This window comes from Melanostigma gelatinosum (assembly GCF_949748355.1).
Source record: "Melanostigma gelatinosum genome assembly, chromosome: 21".
Classification (NCBI taxonomy): domain Eukaryota; kingdom Metazoa; phylum Chordata; class Actinopteri; order Perciformes; family Zoarcidae; genus Melanostigma; species Melanostigma gelatinosum.
This window is the reverse complement of record NC_136654.1, coordinates 18855947-18874357: the sequence shown is the minus strand read 5'-3', so window position 1 is coordinate 18874357 and position 18411 is coordinate 18855947. Positions and strand designations below refer to the sequence as shown.

At 41.3% G+C, this 18411-nt stretch overlaps 1 protein-coding gene across 3 annotated transcripts in view; it reads right to left on the bottom strand.

Moving 5' to 3' along the window:
- Positions 1-824: 824 nt before the first annotated feature.
- The window catches only part of LOC306795047 (calcium-activated potassium channel subunit alpha-1a), a 75518-nt gene continuing 57931 nt past the window's right edge, over positions 825-18411 (bottom strand). For 2 of the 3 annotated variants that reach the window (XM_079293378.1, XM_079293380.1), the window contains 11 exons: positions 15785-15878; positions 11177-11300; positions 10585-10809; positions 10133-10325; positions 9145-9258; positions 7762-7892; positions 6865-7059; positions 6432-6550; positions 6116-6331; positions 4200-4228; positions 825-3485 (listed from right to left, as the gene is read on the bottom strand). In XM_079293378.1, coding sequence (XP_079149504.1) covers positions 3337-3485; positions 4200-4228; positions 6116-6331; positions 6432-6550; positions 6865-7059; positions 7762-7892; positions 9145-9258; positions 10133-10325; positions 10585-10809; positions 11177-11300; positions 15785-15878 — 1589 coding nt within the window. In that variant the 3' untranslated portion in view covers positions 825-3336. Of the gene's footprint in view, positions 3486-4199; positions 4231-6111; positions 6332-6431; positions 6551-6864; positions 7060-7761; positions 7893-9144; positions 9259-10132; positions 10326-10584; positions 10810-11176; positions 11301-15784; positions 15879-18411 lie in introns of all 3 variants that reach the window. The other variant, XM_079293379.1, reaches the window with a different exon arrangement.

The following is an 18411-nucleotide window of genomic DNA, read 5'->3' as shown; positions in this document are numbered from 1 at the left end:
CAAATTCAAATACAATTGTGTGGCTAAACATGATTTTAAATGGAAATGGACTACAAACAATGAAAAGCTTGGTTTTAGAGTTTATTCCACGGCTGTGAAACAGGAAGGTGTTCATTTACGTTTAGAATGAACAATCAAAGAATAACAGCTTGTGAGCAATTTGTGTTCAATGTAAAGTCTTAATGTCGAGTGAAGTGTTCCAATATCCAGGAATCGGTGCGGTGTGATTGTTTTTCTGAAATTCTATATACAATTACTTTTTTGATATGTACAACTATGGCTTTTTATGACTTTCTTCAAAATACTATACTGTGACTTTTTGGACATTCTATACGATGTGTACTATTCTGACTTTATTCAACTTTCTATACTATGACTTTTTAAAACATTTTTAGACAGACTGACTTATAAACTATACTATTACGTTTTTCCACACTATACTGTTGCTTTCTTATGCCTTTTGTTATATCTATTATAAGTTATGTTTTGTGATTTATTTTTTTTAAAACTACGTCAGTTTAGAATGTCGAAATTATTTTAAAAAAATCAGTATAGTATGTCAAACATAACAGTCATAGTATAGTGTTTGTCGAAAAAAATCAGTTTAGAATGTCGAAATAATTTTTTGAAAAAATCATAGTACAGTATGTCTAAGAAAGTCATAGTATGATTATGTGATTATACTGAGTTTGACATACTGTGCTATGATTTGTTTTGACACATTATACTATGACTTTATAAACCTCCAGAAACATATCACACGACACAATGTAGGACACAATACATCAGCTTTTAATTTGTGAAAATACAAAATGAAATCATGTACAATTGTATGTACAAGACAATAAACTGTATTGATTATTGGGTATTATGACAGTCAGAAATATCAGCTTAGCACAGTCATTGCATCTACAAGTCAATGTGCTAAAAAGAAATTCACTAAATAGTACAAACTAGACTGCAATGCTGAATGCCTCTCAACCCCACAGGTACTGTTAATCAAGAACATACTAGAAAAACATTTTACATTAACATTTACAGATTGATTTGAAGAGTACACACAATTATTTGCATTACGCGCTGCTATTGACAATGGATCATTTAAAAAATAGTTTTAAGACTTTAAATTATTTACTCCAGTTCTAGTTATCTCCAGGGAATTACAGCCGCTTATTAAGAGAGGCAGGTACATGTCTCAGTATCACAGCAAAAATACATTTTGCTTAAATGCAGCTGAACTAGAAGCCTCTTTTCGCAGTAGTGGGTCTTCTGGAGTCCTCCGTTGACTTTAGCACTGCCTGGCACATTACTGGCACTGAGGGTTGGGCGGCTTGGATGCTCTCGGTGCCACAAAAAAAGATCTCACAACCTCTTTTTTTTCCACATCCAACATGAGTCCTAGACTGTGTTGCTCCTCATGTGGATAAAGCTTACGGTACCTTCATTTATTCTGAAGTAAAGTGAAAACAGTGCCAATACAACTACGTTTCATAATTCAAAATAAAAGACAAGATTAATAACCACTCAGCTCTGCATTCTTTACTCATGCATGTGCAAAATGAATCAAATGATCCGTGTTCATTTTATGAATATATCCGATACGTAATGGTTTACCAATAGAATACCCTTTTAGAACATATAAATAGCCCAAATAACTTTTTATGATCGAGCTGTTTTTCATGTATCTACAAAAAGCATGAACATGTGTGATTATGGCATTGAGATTGGTCATGGAGTACAGACGAGCGCCGAATGGCCTCCAAGACAATCCTGTGCCAGGCAGTGCGTACAGCCAAAGGAGGACTCAAAGATGCCCACTTCATGCGATATGAGGCTTTCACGTTTCACACATGATGCTTTGCTCTCTATGGTGTCTTAAGTAAATGAATATCTCCGTCACTGTATCATAAACTGTGTGAGATTTTTGGTTATATTCTTTTGTCAACAACAAAACAGCGCTATCATATTTGGCTATTGTCATAAAAGAAGAGAAGAATAAAGCATATTGCTAACGTTTTAACCCTGGAGAAACTTTGCAGATACTTAAAAGCTTTACTGAATATAATTTCTGGGGTTTTTCGACATTGCAACCAAACAGCAAAAATGAAAACAGTTATAACAAACGACTCAAAAAGGCAAAGATAAGACAAAAATAAATGGATAGAGATAATAAGGCTGGAGCCAAATGCCATTTACACATGGACGCTGGCCGTCTTAACTGTCACAAATGTTGTGAATTAGCTCCAAATGGCAAAGGATTCACTGAGTCAGGCCCAATCCCAACGTGTAAGAGGCTGCAACGTGGTGTAAATACACTTTGAGCTGACCTATCGCATAACCGTGAGACTCTACAGTTGTGTGTTTTACTGCCTGATTTGAACATCTTCCAGGCTCTTGATTTATAAGATGAGGTAATTGGCAGATAATCTATTTACTCCTTTATCAAAACCTCTTCAAGAAGCAAAATTTGAATAAATGTTAAATCAACTAGGTGTGTAATATAGCATATGCTTGAATTAATCTGATTTCAAATGTACAATCTTACATTTTTAATGTTAATATTTCTGTGTAAATATATAATATGCCAGGCTGAACACCCATGTGCCGTCCTCTTTGTTTACCTTATTTTTTATTTTCTCCTGGTCACCAGTGTTTAACGTAACAACGCTATGGATTGTGGGTAATTCCCTCAGGCAAAATGTGCATAAAGGGCTAAAATGTCAGTAAGCGAGCCCTCAAGTGCTCACCGATGTTGACAGCGGGGCAGCCCTTACAGACTTTGCAAGAACGCGTCTCCAAGTTTGCGAGTCGGGACTTTGGGATTGGGCCTCAGTCACTAACGATGCCATTGTGGTGGGATTGCAGCTGGATGTAAAATACACATTTTAACATACTGTACAGAATAACTCTGCAACACTGGGTAAAGTCAATGCAGTAGTTGTTCATCAACAGCTTAAAAGGCAACTTTTACAATTGCAAAACTTGATCCAGTTATTATATAATCACCTCTTTTTGTTGCAGTAGTCATTTTATTTTTTACATTGCTGTTCCCCTTCAAGTGACCCTCATTCCCCGAAATGGAACAGAAAAGTCATGGAGTCCGGCCACCACAATATTAGCTGTGCAAACTAAAAGTTGAGGGGTAGCGACATTTGATTATGATTGTCTTCATCTATATTTCATGTATGATTCTGAATCTGCTTGCTTGCAGAAGGTGAATGAGGAAAACAGTATGTGTTCGTCTCATCAAATGTCAATCGATGATTCGTGTTTGCAGATGATCCCAGTCCGAGACCTACGCGATGAGTCGCCTGTGGAGGTCCGAGCGTCCGGAGCTCAGCACTCGTCTTCTACTTCTCTGATGGGTGGAATCAAGCTGCTTGTGGATTGATGCTGGCTGACTTGGTTGATGGTGAGCGTATTCACAGGCTTGATCTGCATGGTCCTCAGGTGGGTATTCTCTGGCTCATCTGTAAACTTCTTTTCTGAGAAAGAGACGAATCATATTGAGAAAAAGGACGTCAAATACCATTTCAGTGTTTGTTTTCAAGTGCACACACACACATAAGGAGAACATTGTAATACTGGTTTTAATTGACACAGTAAAAATAAATTCTGGCGTAACAAAATGTTCCCAGATGATTTCTTATTTAATGGCACGCAAGTTTCACTCATTGTCCAAGTTTTCATCCTCAGTCACTCATGTTGTGGTTAAAGTTCATTATATAGACCATAGTGCCATGGAAACATGCTGCTTTGTTGGGTCAGCAGTTAAACAAAATCTGTTTTTCATAGTAATTAGAAGTTAATACGTTTAACTTCACAGTTGGTACTCCCAGGGGCTTTATCTTTTTGAGGGGCTTCAGGCTTTTAGATTGATGCAACTTTATAGTCTGGCATAATATATGGCTGGTGATTCATCCACTTGGCAATGCTCATGGTCATGCATTTTCATCAGCACGACTTAAGGCGGTGGTGCTGCATATACATGTTGCCAACGATAAAACATGAAATATCACTTGATACAGAATAAAGTGAAGTAGCATCAAACCTGCAGTGAGATGTACTGCACAGGTCATAACCATGCAGTCATTTGGAAAGACTTAACTACTTGGCTTTCATTCAGAGGGCAGAATGTCAGCAAGGACATGACCATATTAAATGCATTTAACATCATGCATAATCATTCACTTCCATACCTTGGCCCTCTCTATTCATCCTTGTTGCACTTTGGGAAAAGAAAGTAGGACACTAAATGTAAGCAAAATGAGAAATACTAATGTGACTTAATAACAGATACTGCACGGCATAATGATCAGAGGTATACAAACAGCAGATGCTCTCATTACGTACGGATGTGGAGTAGGTTAATCAGTAGGGGGCGACCAACAACTCAAGTGCCATCACTATGCATTTAGCCACTGTATCATCCATCCAGCAGCCATATTGTGTCCATGCCTGTTGCCAAAGCAATTAGAAGCATGATTTTGTCCATGATTCAAGAAACCCAATGAGCAACATGCAGCGAACAAAGTACTGCACTGACGTACTTTGATTAGCACAAAACAAAAGAACTTCATGTAGAAATTAATTTCTGTGCAATGCCAATGAATTGGTGCAGCTGAAATTTATTTTTTATTTCCAATGGGAACAGATTACTAACCATGGAAAGCGTGTCGTGTTCATTCAGCAGCTGTGAAAATGCAATGTGCTCATTTTTGAATGAATATTTTCCCATAGAAACAATAGAACGCATTCAGCGACACCCTCTAAATGTGTCAGTGACAGAAAATTTGTTATTACTTTTTAAAGGAATAATGATATTTTTTTGGGGCATGCTATACTGTGACATTACTTTTGACATTCTTAATTGCATACTAAACCATTTACTTTGACTTTTTTATGAAAAACTATATGGTGAATTTTGGAATGGCATACTATACGATATGTTTTGGACCACAGATGACTAAATTATAATGCATGCATTTCAGAAACTATGCTGTAAACCATCTTTGCTGTGATATTTCAATCACAACTAAATGTCAGACAGGTAATTCATTTATAGCGCTTACAATGAAACTGACTTTACAAATTGCTTCACAATTCGAGATAAAATCAGAAGATCAGTAACGGGGAAAAATGGCGATAAAACAACAGAAGGTTTTGCAGAATACAATTACAAGAAGGTTTAATTTCACCCTCTTGGTGTCTTGTGGATGTGCTCATTATGAGGCATTCGGTCCAGAACTGGAGCAACAGCTGCGTCTGTATTTTTTACAATGAGTGAAGCGTGTTCTGCACCGGGCTCAGCCAAGGACATGGCACTCTATAGATTTAGTTTTTATGGAAAGAATCTGTAGGCGCAGTCGAGGAGTGGAGATTGTCTGGTACAGTGACTTCAGGGCAATACTTTTTCCTTTTTGCTTGTGATGCGGTTCTGTTCGCTGCTTTGAACAATGACCATCAGAAGACACGGGCAGGTGTAGCAGAATGTACAAATGATTGGTGATCCACCAAGTAAGAATAACCATGTTGTTGAATTCAATGTAATGTGACATTCACGTTTGAAGACATAATTATAATGGTGGTGTAACTTTATTATTAACTTTGACATTTCCTACTTTCATATTGACATAATTGATGCTTCATGGTGGAAAATTATATTTACGTATAGCATTTAAATGTTAATGGAAATCAAAGGCATTAATAGGACACGAGGTTCAGTATTTCATACACGTGACATACTATGAACTTTTAAGAAATCATTTAAAGTGCAGTTCAAGGAAAATCTGCTGTTAATCAAACTAAAGTTTCAACTAAGCAAAACTTGAAATGTTATAAGATGGAGAAACCCAGAGCCCTGTATCACCCATGATGGAAAGAAACTCCAGGGAAAGCCAGCAGCGCTTTGTGGTTGCCTACTTTGCCCCATGCCACGGGATGATGGCCCTATCACACTGTTCTGTATTGCAAACTAAGACATACAACTAACGTATACACATTCAAACAAACGCACACACATCGACAGGTTGCAGTCTGTTTGCAAGAGGACACACGGGACAGTTACTGGCACTGTTCACGGGCATAAGACGGAGAGCTTTAGAGGGGCACGTACTTTTGTTTTGAGTCCCTGCTTCTTGCGCGGTTGGTGCGGTTGGTGGTTGGGATGGAGTGGACGGAGGAGCTCTTTTTGCTGGAGGAATGGGACGAATGGGAAGAGTGGGAGAGACTGGTTCGAGACTGGCCAGCGTTGTGGTCAAACTGCATCAGGCAGAATATCAGGTCTGAGGGCACCAGCTCGAACAAATACGGTGGATTGGTTATGACATACCTAGAGAGGAAAGGTGACAGGTGGAAGGCCAGTTCTAAACAAAGTCTTTTTGTGGCAGTTTTGAGCTTTTGAGCGTAAGACGCATTAGGTCCGTACTCACCGTTTGGTACATTGGCTTTGGGAGTTTAGATGTGCGTCTCGTAACCGATAGATGCCAAAGCACAACATGTTGTATGTTTTCAGGGCTTTACAGAACAGGTCCCCATAACAACCGCCATCCTGCAAGACAGTGACACAAACTGTAGTACAAAAGCAACACTAAAAATAAATATAAAAAATATTACATGCAAATGTATCATAATTATTTGCATGGACTTAATGCATATCTTTCTCCAAGTGCCAATAAACTTACTTGAGGACAGACTGTCATTGTCACAGAACTCACCTATTTTTGGACGTACAATCCCCGTTACTTATCTCAGCTCTGAATCACAACCGTCCCCGTTAGTCGAAATCCTTTCACTAAAGTCGGCTCCCACAACAAGCAGACACAGATGTGCTCAGCCCTTGTGTGACACAGACGAGTCACTTACCCCGAGGTCGGCGAAGGGCCCGTCGTACAAAGCCAGCTGTGCCACACGACACCTGTCCCTGTTCGCCAGTGTCTGTGGCGTGCTGTAGCCGCCGCGTAACGCATTCTCCTCTGCCAGCAGGCCCTCCAGCTCCGGTGTCGCCCCGCCTGTTACCAACGTCCGGATCAAGGTGAGGATATTGTCATTGAAGTATGTCTAAAGGAATGAAGGTAGAGAGGGGGTAAATCCATCAGCGAACGCCACCAAAGTCACAACTGGACCTTGTCAAAGTGCCAGCCCGGCCGAATGGTGCTATCTAGCTCTGCACACTGAGTGAAAACACAGGAGAATCCAATTACTGCAGGTTACTCTCATTCCCATCAGAGAGACACACAGGAAGTCCTGGTACGCATTATTGCCGTCCAGGCATTTCTAAAGCTAAATAGCAGACATGTGGAGAAGTCAGTTTTACATGCTATTAAGCCTGAAGTTGCTATCTTCCTCTTCTTTTAAATTGCAACCAGTAACTGCTTTGTTGATTTCAACGAGGGCAAATGTCTGCACCGCGGCCCCTTGTCTCCTTTTGCTTGTACAGTACAGTGACATCTCCCTTGGCTGCTGACAGCACTATTGACTAGGATGATGGATGAGGGCTGTCCATTAGGTAGCATTACCTTTGTCTTCACTGGAGCGCACTTGAAGGCAGCTTTGTTCTAACCTCACTCAAACTGAAAGGCAGACAAGTGAAGCCTTCATATCTAGTACAAGTTCCAGTCTTGTCAGCTATTGTTGTAACGCGAACATAGAGGTCCTACATTTTTTTTATGCTGCTATCAAAACACAAGATTTCTTTGCATATTTGACTGTTATTTTATCACCAGCTTATATATTCTGTAAACGAAATGAATTCTGACTTACAGCACTCATTAAGGAATCCAGCACACTGACGGCAAAAGCTGTTCCACAGGCGAAAGGCTGAGTGAGGTATAACTCCGTGTCAGGGTCGTCGTCATCATCCTGGTCCAGGAACTGAACATTGGAGTCATTTACTGCGGAGAAAAACATGTCAATTTCATTACTTATTTTGAATTCTTCGTGTTCACTTTCTGCATTAGAAACCAGAACTTATGGAATCATTTGTGATTTGAAAAAGCATGTGCTTAAGCGTTCATCAAGCAAATACTTGAATAAAATGTGAATACATTCACGTGAGGAGGACACAGAAGCTGCAGATATGGACTATTAGAAATATGTGAATGGTTCGAAAACATTTCTTGAAATCCAAATTTGGACACAATTGTAGTTTCTCTTAAGCGACTGAAATGAAACCGTGTCTGAAATTTGTGTTGGGCTTCTTGGCCAACTTTCCTCATTCCTTACATTCCATATCTAGGCCATGCACACACACACATGACACCATGCGTATTGTCAAAGCTTCAGGCTCTGATTCAAAAGTCAGTATTAGAAACACCAATATGCCATTGTTTGTCTTGTAAATCCAAGACAGAACGTCCAAATTGCTTGTACTTGCATGTCTAAACAAATGAAAGTATCTCATTGCCCCAGAACCTTCTTTGAAGATGTCTTTGAGCACAAAAACACATGCAGTAGCTGGAAAAGAGTAATGATGTAAGATCGAGTTGGAGAAATACTACCGGTACTTCTGTGAGGACAGAAATAAATGTCAGTCACATGGAGATGAAAGAAGGGCACGGGCCAGAGAATGTGATCCGACAGAAGATGCTATGAAAACAGCCACAAGGACCTCTGAGGGATCAAAGGCCTTGTAACTCTTTGAAAAAGAAAAGGGAAAAAAATTGTGCTTTGAGATAAGGGGCCAAAACAAGACAGGCAATTTCAACCAGAACCACGGGTAAAATGTGCTCAAAGTGATGCCATGGGAATGGACTGAGCCTCTTGTGCAGCGAGAGAAATCAAAAGGAAGCTGATATGGAGGCAGCAGCAGTTACAACACTGCAGAACAGGACAGAGGCACTTCTTACCCAGCTCAGTTATGATTTGTATGCTGGTCCCACTGCTTTTATCCTGACTGAATGAAATCACAGGCAGTTTTTTGCCTGGCTTTGCTAATGCTGTTAGACAAGTGTTGAGGAAAAACAGTTACTGGAGCATGTCAACAAGGGACGGAAAAAAAACCTCCACTTTAAGTACGGTTTATCAAGTGTCGACAGCCTCTCATTGAAGACATTGTGTTTTCAGATCTGTTTATAACTACATAACTGACAAAGAAAGCATGCAACAGTAGAGTATCATATCAATCAGCGGACACAGAAAGCATACCTAGTTCCGTTATGATGGGAATATTTGCTCCAGTTGTGACAGAAGTCTGCCTCGCTAACCCGTGGACTGGGCTGTTTTCAGGAGATGATCTATCCATTCCTGGTGGTGTGAAGCCTGAATGGACATGCACGTGACATAAAGCACATACGTTAATGCAATATTCAATACTTCATCAGAGGCTACAAACGGGCATATCAGCAGAAATAATCGCCGCGGCTATTTCATCCAATCCCGGCCACCGCTGAAGCATACAGTTGCTGAGTGCCGTATTCTTGACAAGGTCCAATATCAGTCTATATATAATAGCTGTCACATACTGCTCATTTTGTTTCCTTTAGACTGCGTGTGCGTGGAGACGGAAACCTCTTACACACAAAAACATGTACAGTACGGAGCCATGAAATAGAAAATAAGTGACGCAAGATTGAATTCAAATTGACTTGACATTTCTTGCTTTCCTCAGACTGACAAGTAAGCACATTAAATCAGTGATGCTGTATGTATTATACATAGGCCGTGTTTTGACATCCATCACTTACTGCTGACTAAGGCAAATGTAAGGTCATACATGTATTAGAGAAATAATGAAATTGGCTTGGATCCCCCCCCCCACCTCTCCTCAGGTCAAAAGGTTTCTAAAAGCATTTCTCTCAATGCCAGAGAATGACCATTATTGAGGGCAATCTCAAGCTAACCGAGTGCTTCCGTTGCTGTTTTAAAAGCTAACGCCCACTATTCACAAATTAAACACATTTGTCTTTTTGAGTAAGCCAGGTGAGGTTGTTGTGCCAACACTGTGCTTGTTGCCACCAGTTAGGTTAGTAAAGAAACCAGCTGTTACAGTAACCTGAGGAACAGTCAGTCGGGTTTACTGTCAAACGCAGTGACACCAGGTCAGCCAGGCAGCACACCCAGTGAGGGATATTCTGTGTGCCAGGGCCCTGTCCCTTCCAGGCGGTGCAGTGAACTATGATAGGGCGCTCCTTACCTTGGGAATTAGCCTGCAAGACCCCGATGCTGTCGTCAAACAGCATGGATTTGATGTTGAGTGACGCCAAGATGCATTCTTTGTCCTGCAGTGATGCGTCGTCAATATTGTTCTGATTGGCTGACAGAATGACACACATGTCGCAGAGGTTGATGTTGACGGCCCTCAGATCTGCCCGACTCAACGGTGTGCCCTTTGAGAGGAAGTGAAGGAGAGAATTTGTAATCTCACCTATGACACCAAGAGGTAAATGAAAATGTAGCAACTTTTAAATTTTAGTTTTCATCCTTGAGCCTTTTCTCAACCCTGTCTCCTGCTACTTTTACACACGACTAAATCACTTTGCCAAATATGTTTTGGAGGAAACTTAATCGCTGCCTGGATTAATTCATTGGCAGAGTCGTGTCCAATATCTCCATCATATTTGAAGTGGGTGATGATGTTGTACTCACAGGTAAAATGGAGACCTTTGGAAAATTGTGAAGCGTCTCCCACTCCCGTTTCAGATACTCAAGTGAGCCGACAAACACGATGTGCTTCAGCTCATGGTAGTGGAAGTTGCTCGCTCTCAGAGGCATGACAAAGTTCCGGAGACCGATCAACGCAGATTTGACGTCTCCAAATATGCACACGACCACGTGACCGCTCAGAACCGTCATGGCTGCCTCGCTCCGGGTCTGAGCGGGAAAGAAAGAACGGATGAAAAAATATATATGTTTATGAAAATGTGACATGAACTGGCTTTTCTTGTAGATGTTAGTCCCTTTTCTTCCTTCAGTTGCCTACTCACCCAGTAAAATATATCACGCAGTTCAAGACTGCAATAGACTATGAACGTAATTTGAAAGATGGCGTATGTATTAGTACAAGAAATGTTCTATGTACAGGGACTCCATATAGCAAATGACATGTCAAACACCTCATTACAGAGTGTTTAAGTGCCCTGTCAACCTCTGATGGTGCTTTGTGACACGACACATCTGTCACCGGGTAGAAGAGTGTCAGGGACAAATGACGTGTGTCGAGTAAAAGAGCAGAACCCACCAAGATGACCTTCTCGATGTCTTTGGACGGGCACCAGTGAAACATCCCCGTGGAGTCGTATTTCTTCACGTTCTCGTCCATGCTCTCAATCTGCTCGTTCCCCGGGATGAGGAGCGGGTCATGTCTAATCAAACAAAGAGATGGGAGGGCGAGAAGGAAGGAATCCCGTCAGACACTGTACATGTGGATTCAATTTACTAGTTCATGGAAATGAGCTAATGAAACTAAACTAAACGAGGAATATAATTCACAGGCAGACAAACAATAAGGAACGAGTAAAAGTGCAAAAATGAAATGCACTAAATTGAGATAAAGCAATTACATTTTGGTTGTAGTAAAAAATAAAATGAACGTTTCATTTTCAAAAACATTCACCAATGCACCAAAATATTTAGGAATCTTCAAACAAATCCAAAAAGTAGCTTTCTTCCTTGTATTCCCTTCATTGCTCATTCCTGTCAGTGGCCATCTGCAGAAATGCCAACAAAACTGCCATGTCATCAAGCAGAGTGACATCAGCGGCGGCAGCCAGGCGGAAGGAGATGGCAGCAACACACTGCGTTGACTGGCATGAGCACGGCGATGCAATTACGCCCCCTTACTGCATACAGCTTTTGACGTACTCTGCTGTGTGGTAAAAGCTTGAACAGACCAGACTTTAAATATTTCAGGAATTTGCCCAATCATATTTGCTGTTGGAAGTGAAGGGTATTAATGTTTAAACAGAGCATCAGAACCACATAAACGAGTTTCACTGAGCGCAGTGGTGAGCTTCATCCTACCCTAACACTGACCACTAAAGTGGCCTCCTAACATGAGTACCCGAGTACCACGCTTGTTCAGAGTGATGTGAGCTTTTGACAGAGTTCCTAGAGATATATTAAAATGTAAGAAACTTCCATGTTCACCTCACTTCCCTCTCAAGCCCCCCCCCATCCTCCAACCCACAGACAAATAGAATAGTTTGATTTTATTAATTTAAATAGAATATATAAATACAAATATATAGAATATATTTACTCCTGTACTTTCTTTTGATATTTGACATTATATATATATATATAAAACAAATAAAAATAAAATACATATATAAATCAAAAACACACAAAAAATGATGTGACATTCAATGCATAAAACAAACTGATTCATTTGGACAACATCCTTTTGTAAAATTATAACAATACAAAGTACAAAAGTAAATATAAGATCCTATTGAATCATTTACTGTACCCTGCATGTCTTTGGACTGTTGGAGAAAACCCACAGACTGAAGGAGAACATAGAAATGTGATAAAGAAAAGTGCGAACCAGCCGAAGTGGCTGAACACCATCAGCTGCCATAGCAGCTAACAACGCTAACCACGGAGGCCGTGTGCAACAACACAACACACTTTGCACGAAATTGACTTTGTCAGATTCAGATCAGAGTTGAAGATGTTATCTTCTGAGACTCAGACAGACGCCTTCTGTCTCTGTCTAAAGCCTTTTAAATATAAAAGAGCCTTCTCCCCGTCTCTTTAATCCATGCGAGTACTTTAGAAGAATGCTACTTTAAGTAACATGTTAAGTATGCATCAAAGTGTCAGCTCCAACTATCATCCCTCAGGCTCCAACAGACTGAAGTCAAAAAAAAAGCCTGCCTTGGGCTTCTATACCCTGAGGCAAGACCTGGATGTCCTTTCAAGAATGGAAGTAGCTGGAGAAGAAAATGTCTTTTCTACCACTTTCAACCTCTCAGACTCACTTCTGTTAAAGCAATTCTAATTTGAAAGGACAAAACGTGTGAATATCAAATTCTGTGGGTGAAACGATGTCAAATATTATTTTAAAAGTACAACATTTGAAAGTGTAAATGCGGGAGCAGATTAAACTCTTTTTTTTCTTCTTTTTTTTTTACAACTAATCAGTTTCTTATGTTTAACAGTCTATAAAATGTCAGAAAGTTGTAAAAAAGAATCCATTAAAATGCATCAGAGCTCCAGATGGTGTCTTCAAATTGCTGTCCAAACCACAAACATATTCAATTCAAAAACTGAATAAAGCTGCTTGATGAATGATGCCGATGTCAGTAAATCTCCAGCACATCACCAAAATCAATAAATTCAGCTCTATTTATCCGAGACGATCATCTTCCATAACTCGTAAATCATCGGCTTCTGCTCGAGTCTGAAATGCAAATTCTAATAAGAGTGAAAGCATTTGGTGGTTTTACACCCCGGCTAAATATTGCATCAGAAGTCGAATGTTTCACCACTCACTCAGTGGAGCCACTGTCACTTCAGTTTGCCCTTGTGGAAGACGACTGGTGAGGCAGAGCTCTGCCAGGATAGCTATCGCTCACTGTCAGCCATGACGGCCTGTCACTATCCTGCACTGACAATTGCCTCAGCAGTCCTGTAGCAGACATCAGTCTGTAGCAGACACAGTCGATGTGACCCGACGCGTTGTGACATCCCACAATTAGATGCGTCTTATGACCCATCGAGGGGCCTGTGGAAATGGTGTTAATTTCAGCGAGGACGTCATTGCTAAGTTCCAGACAGGACGTGTTAGTTTGCCGACACATCTGGAAACAGGGAGACGGTTCTGCTTCCACAGCTGATCGCTCTCTCCTTTTGTGCACTTCTTTTCAGTACACAGAGCCGAGGCGTCTGCGAGCGTCTCTTTCTGTAAGCGCACTTCTGAACATTCAAAATGATCAGCGGCATAATTCACTACTTTAGTGGTAAGATGACACGTTTGACAAGACTTCACACGTCACGACCGCGAAACATAAAGCCAGGTGTCTGCTAGAGGAGCGTAATGACAGCTGAGAGAGACACAAAGTAGGAGCTAAACCTGCATATTATGTAAATGTTCTATTTCAGCATCACTGCACTAGCTGACTGGAAACGCTGCACAAGTAGCGAGGGCAAAGGCAAAGACTTTGAAATCCTCCCCATCATGCAAACTGACAAAGACTTGCTCTTCAAAACCCACAGCCAATCTGTTGGTCATTACTTATTTACAAAGGCCTTGAGACCGCAGGTCCTGTAAAAACACATTCGATATGGAATACACCCAGATGTGTTTTTTTCTCGGCTTGTTGCAATGAAGTATCCCTAAGGCTACCGCGGTGAATCCCTCTCCAGCGTGTAGGCAGCACACACGCTGGCTGGAGAAACACATCCACCTGTACCGTGCGGTGAATTAGCATGGCAAGTAGACTGTTTAGCTGAGGGCTAACGCCTTAGAAAAGCCTGGTGTTGTCTTGAAATCACCTGGAGCAATTCAACTTTGACACAACTTTGAACCAACTCAAACGCCCACCTGAAAAAACAGGCCATAGATCAAAAGTAGAAAGAAAAAACATGCATAAACACTTCTTTGATATACATACCAAGTCATATTTGCTGTACTATATTTCTATCCATCTATTGTACCTCACAGAATCAAACATTTGTGCATTTCGTTTCTGAATGTCAAATGAATAGCAGCTATATAAGCAATGGGAACATAAAGTCATCCGTCAGTTTTAATTAAATTTCATCCGTACAATTCCACTTTGTATACGTCAGGTTGCAGGAGTTCCCTGCTGCCTTGCTTCCTTGTAACATGGCACTTAATGACAGTGACTATTACTATTATCATCAGTGTAATGGCTTCTTGTTGAATAACCGCGTTATCTCCAGTCAAAATCAATAAGCGGCAATTTAATTTTACGGGACAAGATAAAAGCAAGGTAGCATTTGAATTCTCCTTTCATTGTGACGATACATATCATCTGTGGCCTTACGTGCTGAAAAGAGCTCAGAGGGATCCAACAACAGATGAATGGCCTTGGGCTATCCATCCTTCAGAGCCTCTCTGACTGTCATTAGTGCCAGGTCTGTTTAGGAGCTGGAGTCTGGTGTCACTGGAAAAACCTCGTGGCATAGAACCCTTCTGCAAGTCTGTCTGATGTTCGCCATGAAAACACGAGCACACAAACTATTTATTTACGATGTTTTCCATAATGTATAATGACATTAAAAAAACAAAAACTATTTTTTTGCTCAGGACCCTTAAAGCTACAGTAGTCCATTTGTGTATTAAGGGGTCGCTCGTCATGATGAAGCCTTATTGTCGCCTCACTGTGCAGCTTCTCTCAGATAGACGCAGCTTTTTAGCGTTTTTCAGTTTATCGTTTTGGTTTCACGCGCCGCAACTTCCCTGTTTTTGTTCACACTCACCACTCTCAACCTCGTTTCCAGCCATAGCAGGCAGCTGTTATCAGCAATAGATAGTCTGATAAACCGACTGTACGCTACCTGCACAAAAACAAGCGGCAGACTGACAACATCAGCGACTTGCTGGTGAGCATAGCAGAGCGCTAAAGAGCCAGAGACTATTCTTAGGACTTGGTGGAGATCAAAAACTGAGCGAAAAGGAAAAAGAAAATTGGACGTTTGTTGAAACTTAAACACGACTCCATATGTCTGTCGCTCCGTGTGGTGAATGTACATAAGCAACACATTCACAACAACAACTTTATAAGGTGATATGAACCGGTGTTGTGTAAATTTGGTAAATTTTCCTGTTATAAAATAAACTTGGGAACGCAGAAAGACGTCACCATTGTTGTCCTACCTCGTGATCTTGGGCGAGGAGTTTGGAGAATTTCTCATGCCTTCGTTGCGTTGCTTTTTTTTGGGCGACAACACCAACTGTTGGTCCTCTTCAACTGCAACAAAAGGCAACGGCGTGAGGGAGGGAAGTTTCAGGAGACACACGGAAATCAGTGACAGCAAAAGGACAACACGGCACAATTTGAGGTCAGTGAATTCAAAGAGATAATACGTTACAGAGACACGGAGAGGGTGGGTGAACAAGATGGAGTGTGCAACGGAAAACAGTCCAGTGTTTGCATGATGTGCATACATTAGCACATGATTTGCGTGATTGTGTATGAAGATGCAAACATGCAATAGTGCCATCATCATCAACCATCATGCCAATTGCTGAAGTCCAATCTGTGAGCACGTATTCACCACACACACTAATCCAGAGAATTGCTGTAATCCAGATAATGTAGTACCACAATACCTCAAGGGTATTAAGATACTTTTTCAATCCCTTGTTAGTACAAATCTCCTCAGACCTAGACAGCTCCTCTTTTGGCCATACTAATCATTCACATCTCATCTAATTAAGGTAATAACCTGTAAACATCATGCGACAGCATTTTTAAATAAGGCTGTTTAAGTGCCAATACTGAATCCAGTCTGGATTGCTGGTCTTTCTTCATCTTGGGAGTGACGCCATTGGCTCATATTATTGTGTTAGTCCTTGCGCCAGAGTGATTTATGTACAGCTGAGATGCCCCTTGGACATTGTCTTCATCACTACAGGAAACTGCACTGAGCTCTTCATAGGGAACGAATTACAACTTTTACCCTTGAGTAAAGTAATCAGGCTCACGAGCCAATACCGCAGCTGAAGAAGACGCCTCTACTCTGTCGCCGGTAAAATAAACACCAGCAGCAGAAAAAGTGTATTTGCTGATCGCATTTTGAAAAGCACCCGTTAATAGTGGGGGAATGGTTCGTTCCACGTCACGGAAAATACGCTCGAGTATCTTTTAAGGACAGCTCAAGCTGTCAAAGAGACTAGAGGAGCTTTCATCAAAACGAATAAAGCCTTAAAGATCATGCTACTCTGCAGATGAACACATGATTTCAAGCGCTGCTAGCAAGAGTGACACTGTAATGTAAAACGTTGAATTGCAGGGGGGGGGGGGGGGGGGGCTTCCAGTGGAGAGAGATGCTCCAACACACTGGCCCTTCACATCTTGCTTGGCCTGTTCAATATTTAATGTCTCACAGCTGACAGCTGCACACACTGGGTCATTAGTAAGGAATGCTACACATGCGACCACTCCAGCCTGGCAAGCACATGCCTTGGTTTTCTGCTGTTGTGGCGTACAGGCCTGCCAAACACGCCGAGGGGAGAGAGGGGGGGGGCCTTACAGTGTCTGTGACCGAGCGTGGCCTTATTGGAGTGGCCGGGGTGGTATCTGTATCTCACGGGAAGGCTACGTGCCCGCTGGAGACGGCTGGCCTCTTCTGCCGGCCCTGGTAGCCGGCCCACCTGGACCAGGTCCCCGGAGCCCATGAAGCTCAGTCTCGGAGCAGAGGGCTCGGTGGGGGGCAGCAGGCTTCCCTTGCGGTTGTTTACCAGCGGGACGGAGACAACGGCCACTCCGCTACGGGGCCTCTTACAGACCTCGCTGGCCGAGTTGTGGTTCAGTTTAGCTGACTTGTGTCGATAAGCTCCCGACTGGATTAGGGGGCCGTTGTTTATTGCTAAATGAAGAGGAGTCACAATCAGGATCTGTACGATGCAAAGCTACTGGAGTCTTTGCTTTTATTTTAAAGGGTCATTTCACCCAAATCCCAAAAGACTTTTCCAGCCATGTCGATAGCTTTGATTTTATGAACAGAGGTTTTGAGACATTTCATCCCAATGCAACTGAGGTGAAAACGATTTTGTTTGTGGTACACAAACCATTAAAACAATATATTTTAATTATCCTCGGGCCTCACGGTCAACAGTCTTCATTAGAACTATTTTCTACTGAAGAAATAGTCACAATGAAAACTGCTGAAACTGTATATTCTGTAAATCATCCAGAGAACATTGTGTTTGTGTTTGTGAGCACCACAAACACTAATCTATTCTCCTCCATTGTGCTAGTGGAAGCAAACATCTCAGGGACAGAGATTTCAAAACAATCTGCATCACTACACAACGAGGACGTCATAAGATTCCTGCTTTGGGATTTGGGTGAAGCAACCCGTGGATTCCTCGCATTAACCACAAGATGGGATTGAATTCAAACTGACTTCAGTAAGACCTGCAGTGTGTATGGTAAGAAAACATCTTGTGACTCTTATCATAATTAAAGAACAATCACTGGTTTTTGGGGGTAATTCTTTCTGCCACAAGAACGCTAATAGCTGAATAATTAAAAAAGCTAATTTTTATTAAACACCACTTAACCACTTGGCATAGCCACCAATGAAATGTTGGATTTGATATTTATAATAAACATGAATTACTAAATATTCTCTCAGGTGTTCCAGCGATTGTTATGCCATAAGAACAAGGAGGTGACAATGCGAGTTAACAACCACGAGCTGCTTGTTTGCAGTTTACGCCCGATGAGGGAGGAATGAATTCAGTATCCACTCGGCTATTTGAAATGTGGAAGTTTA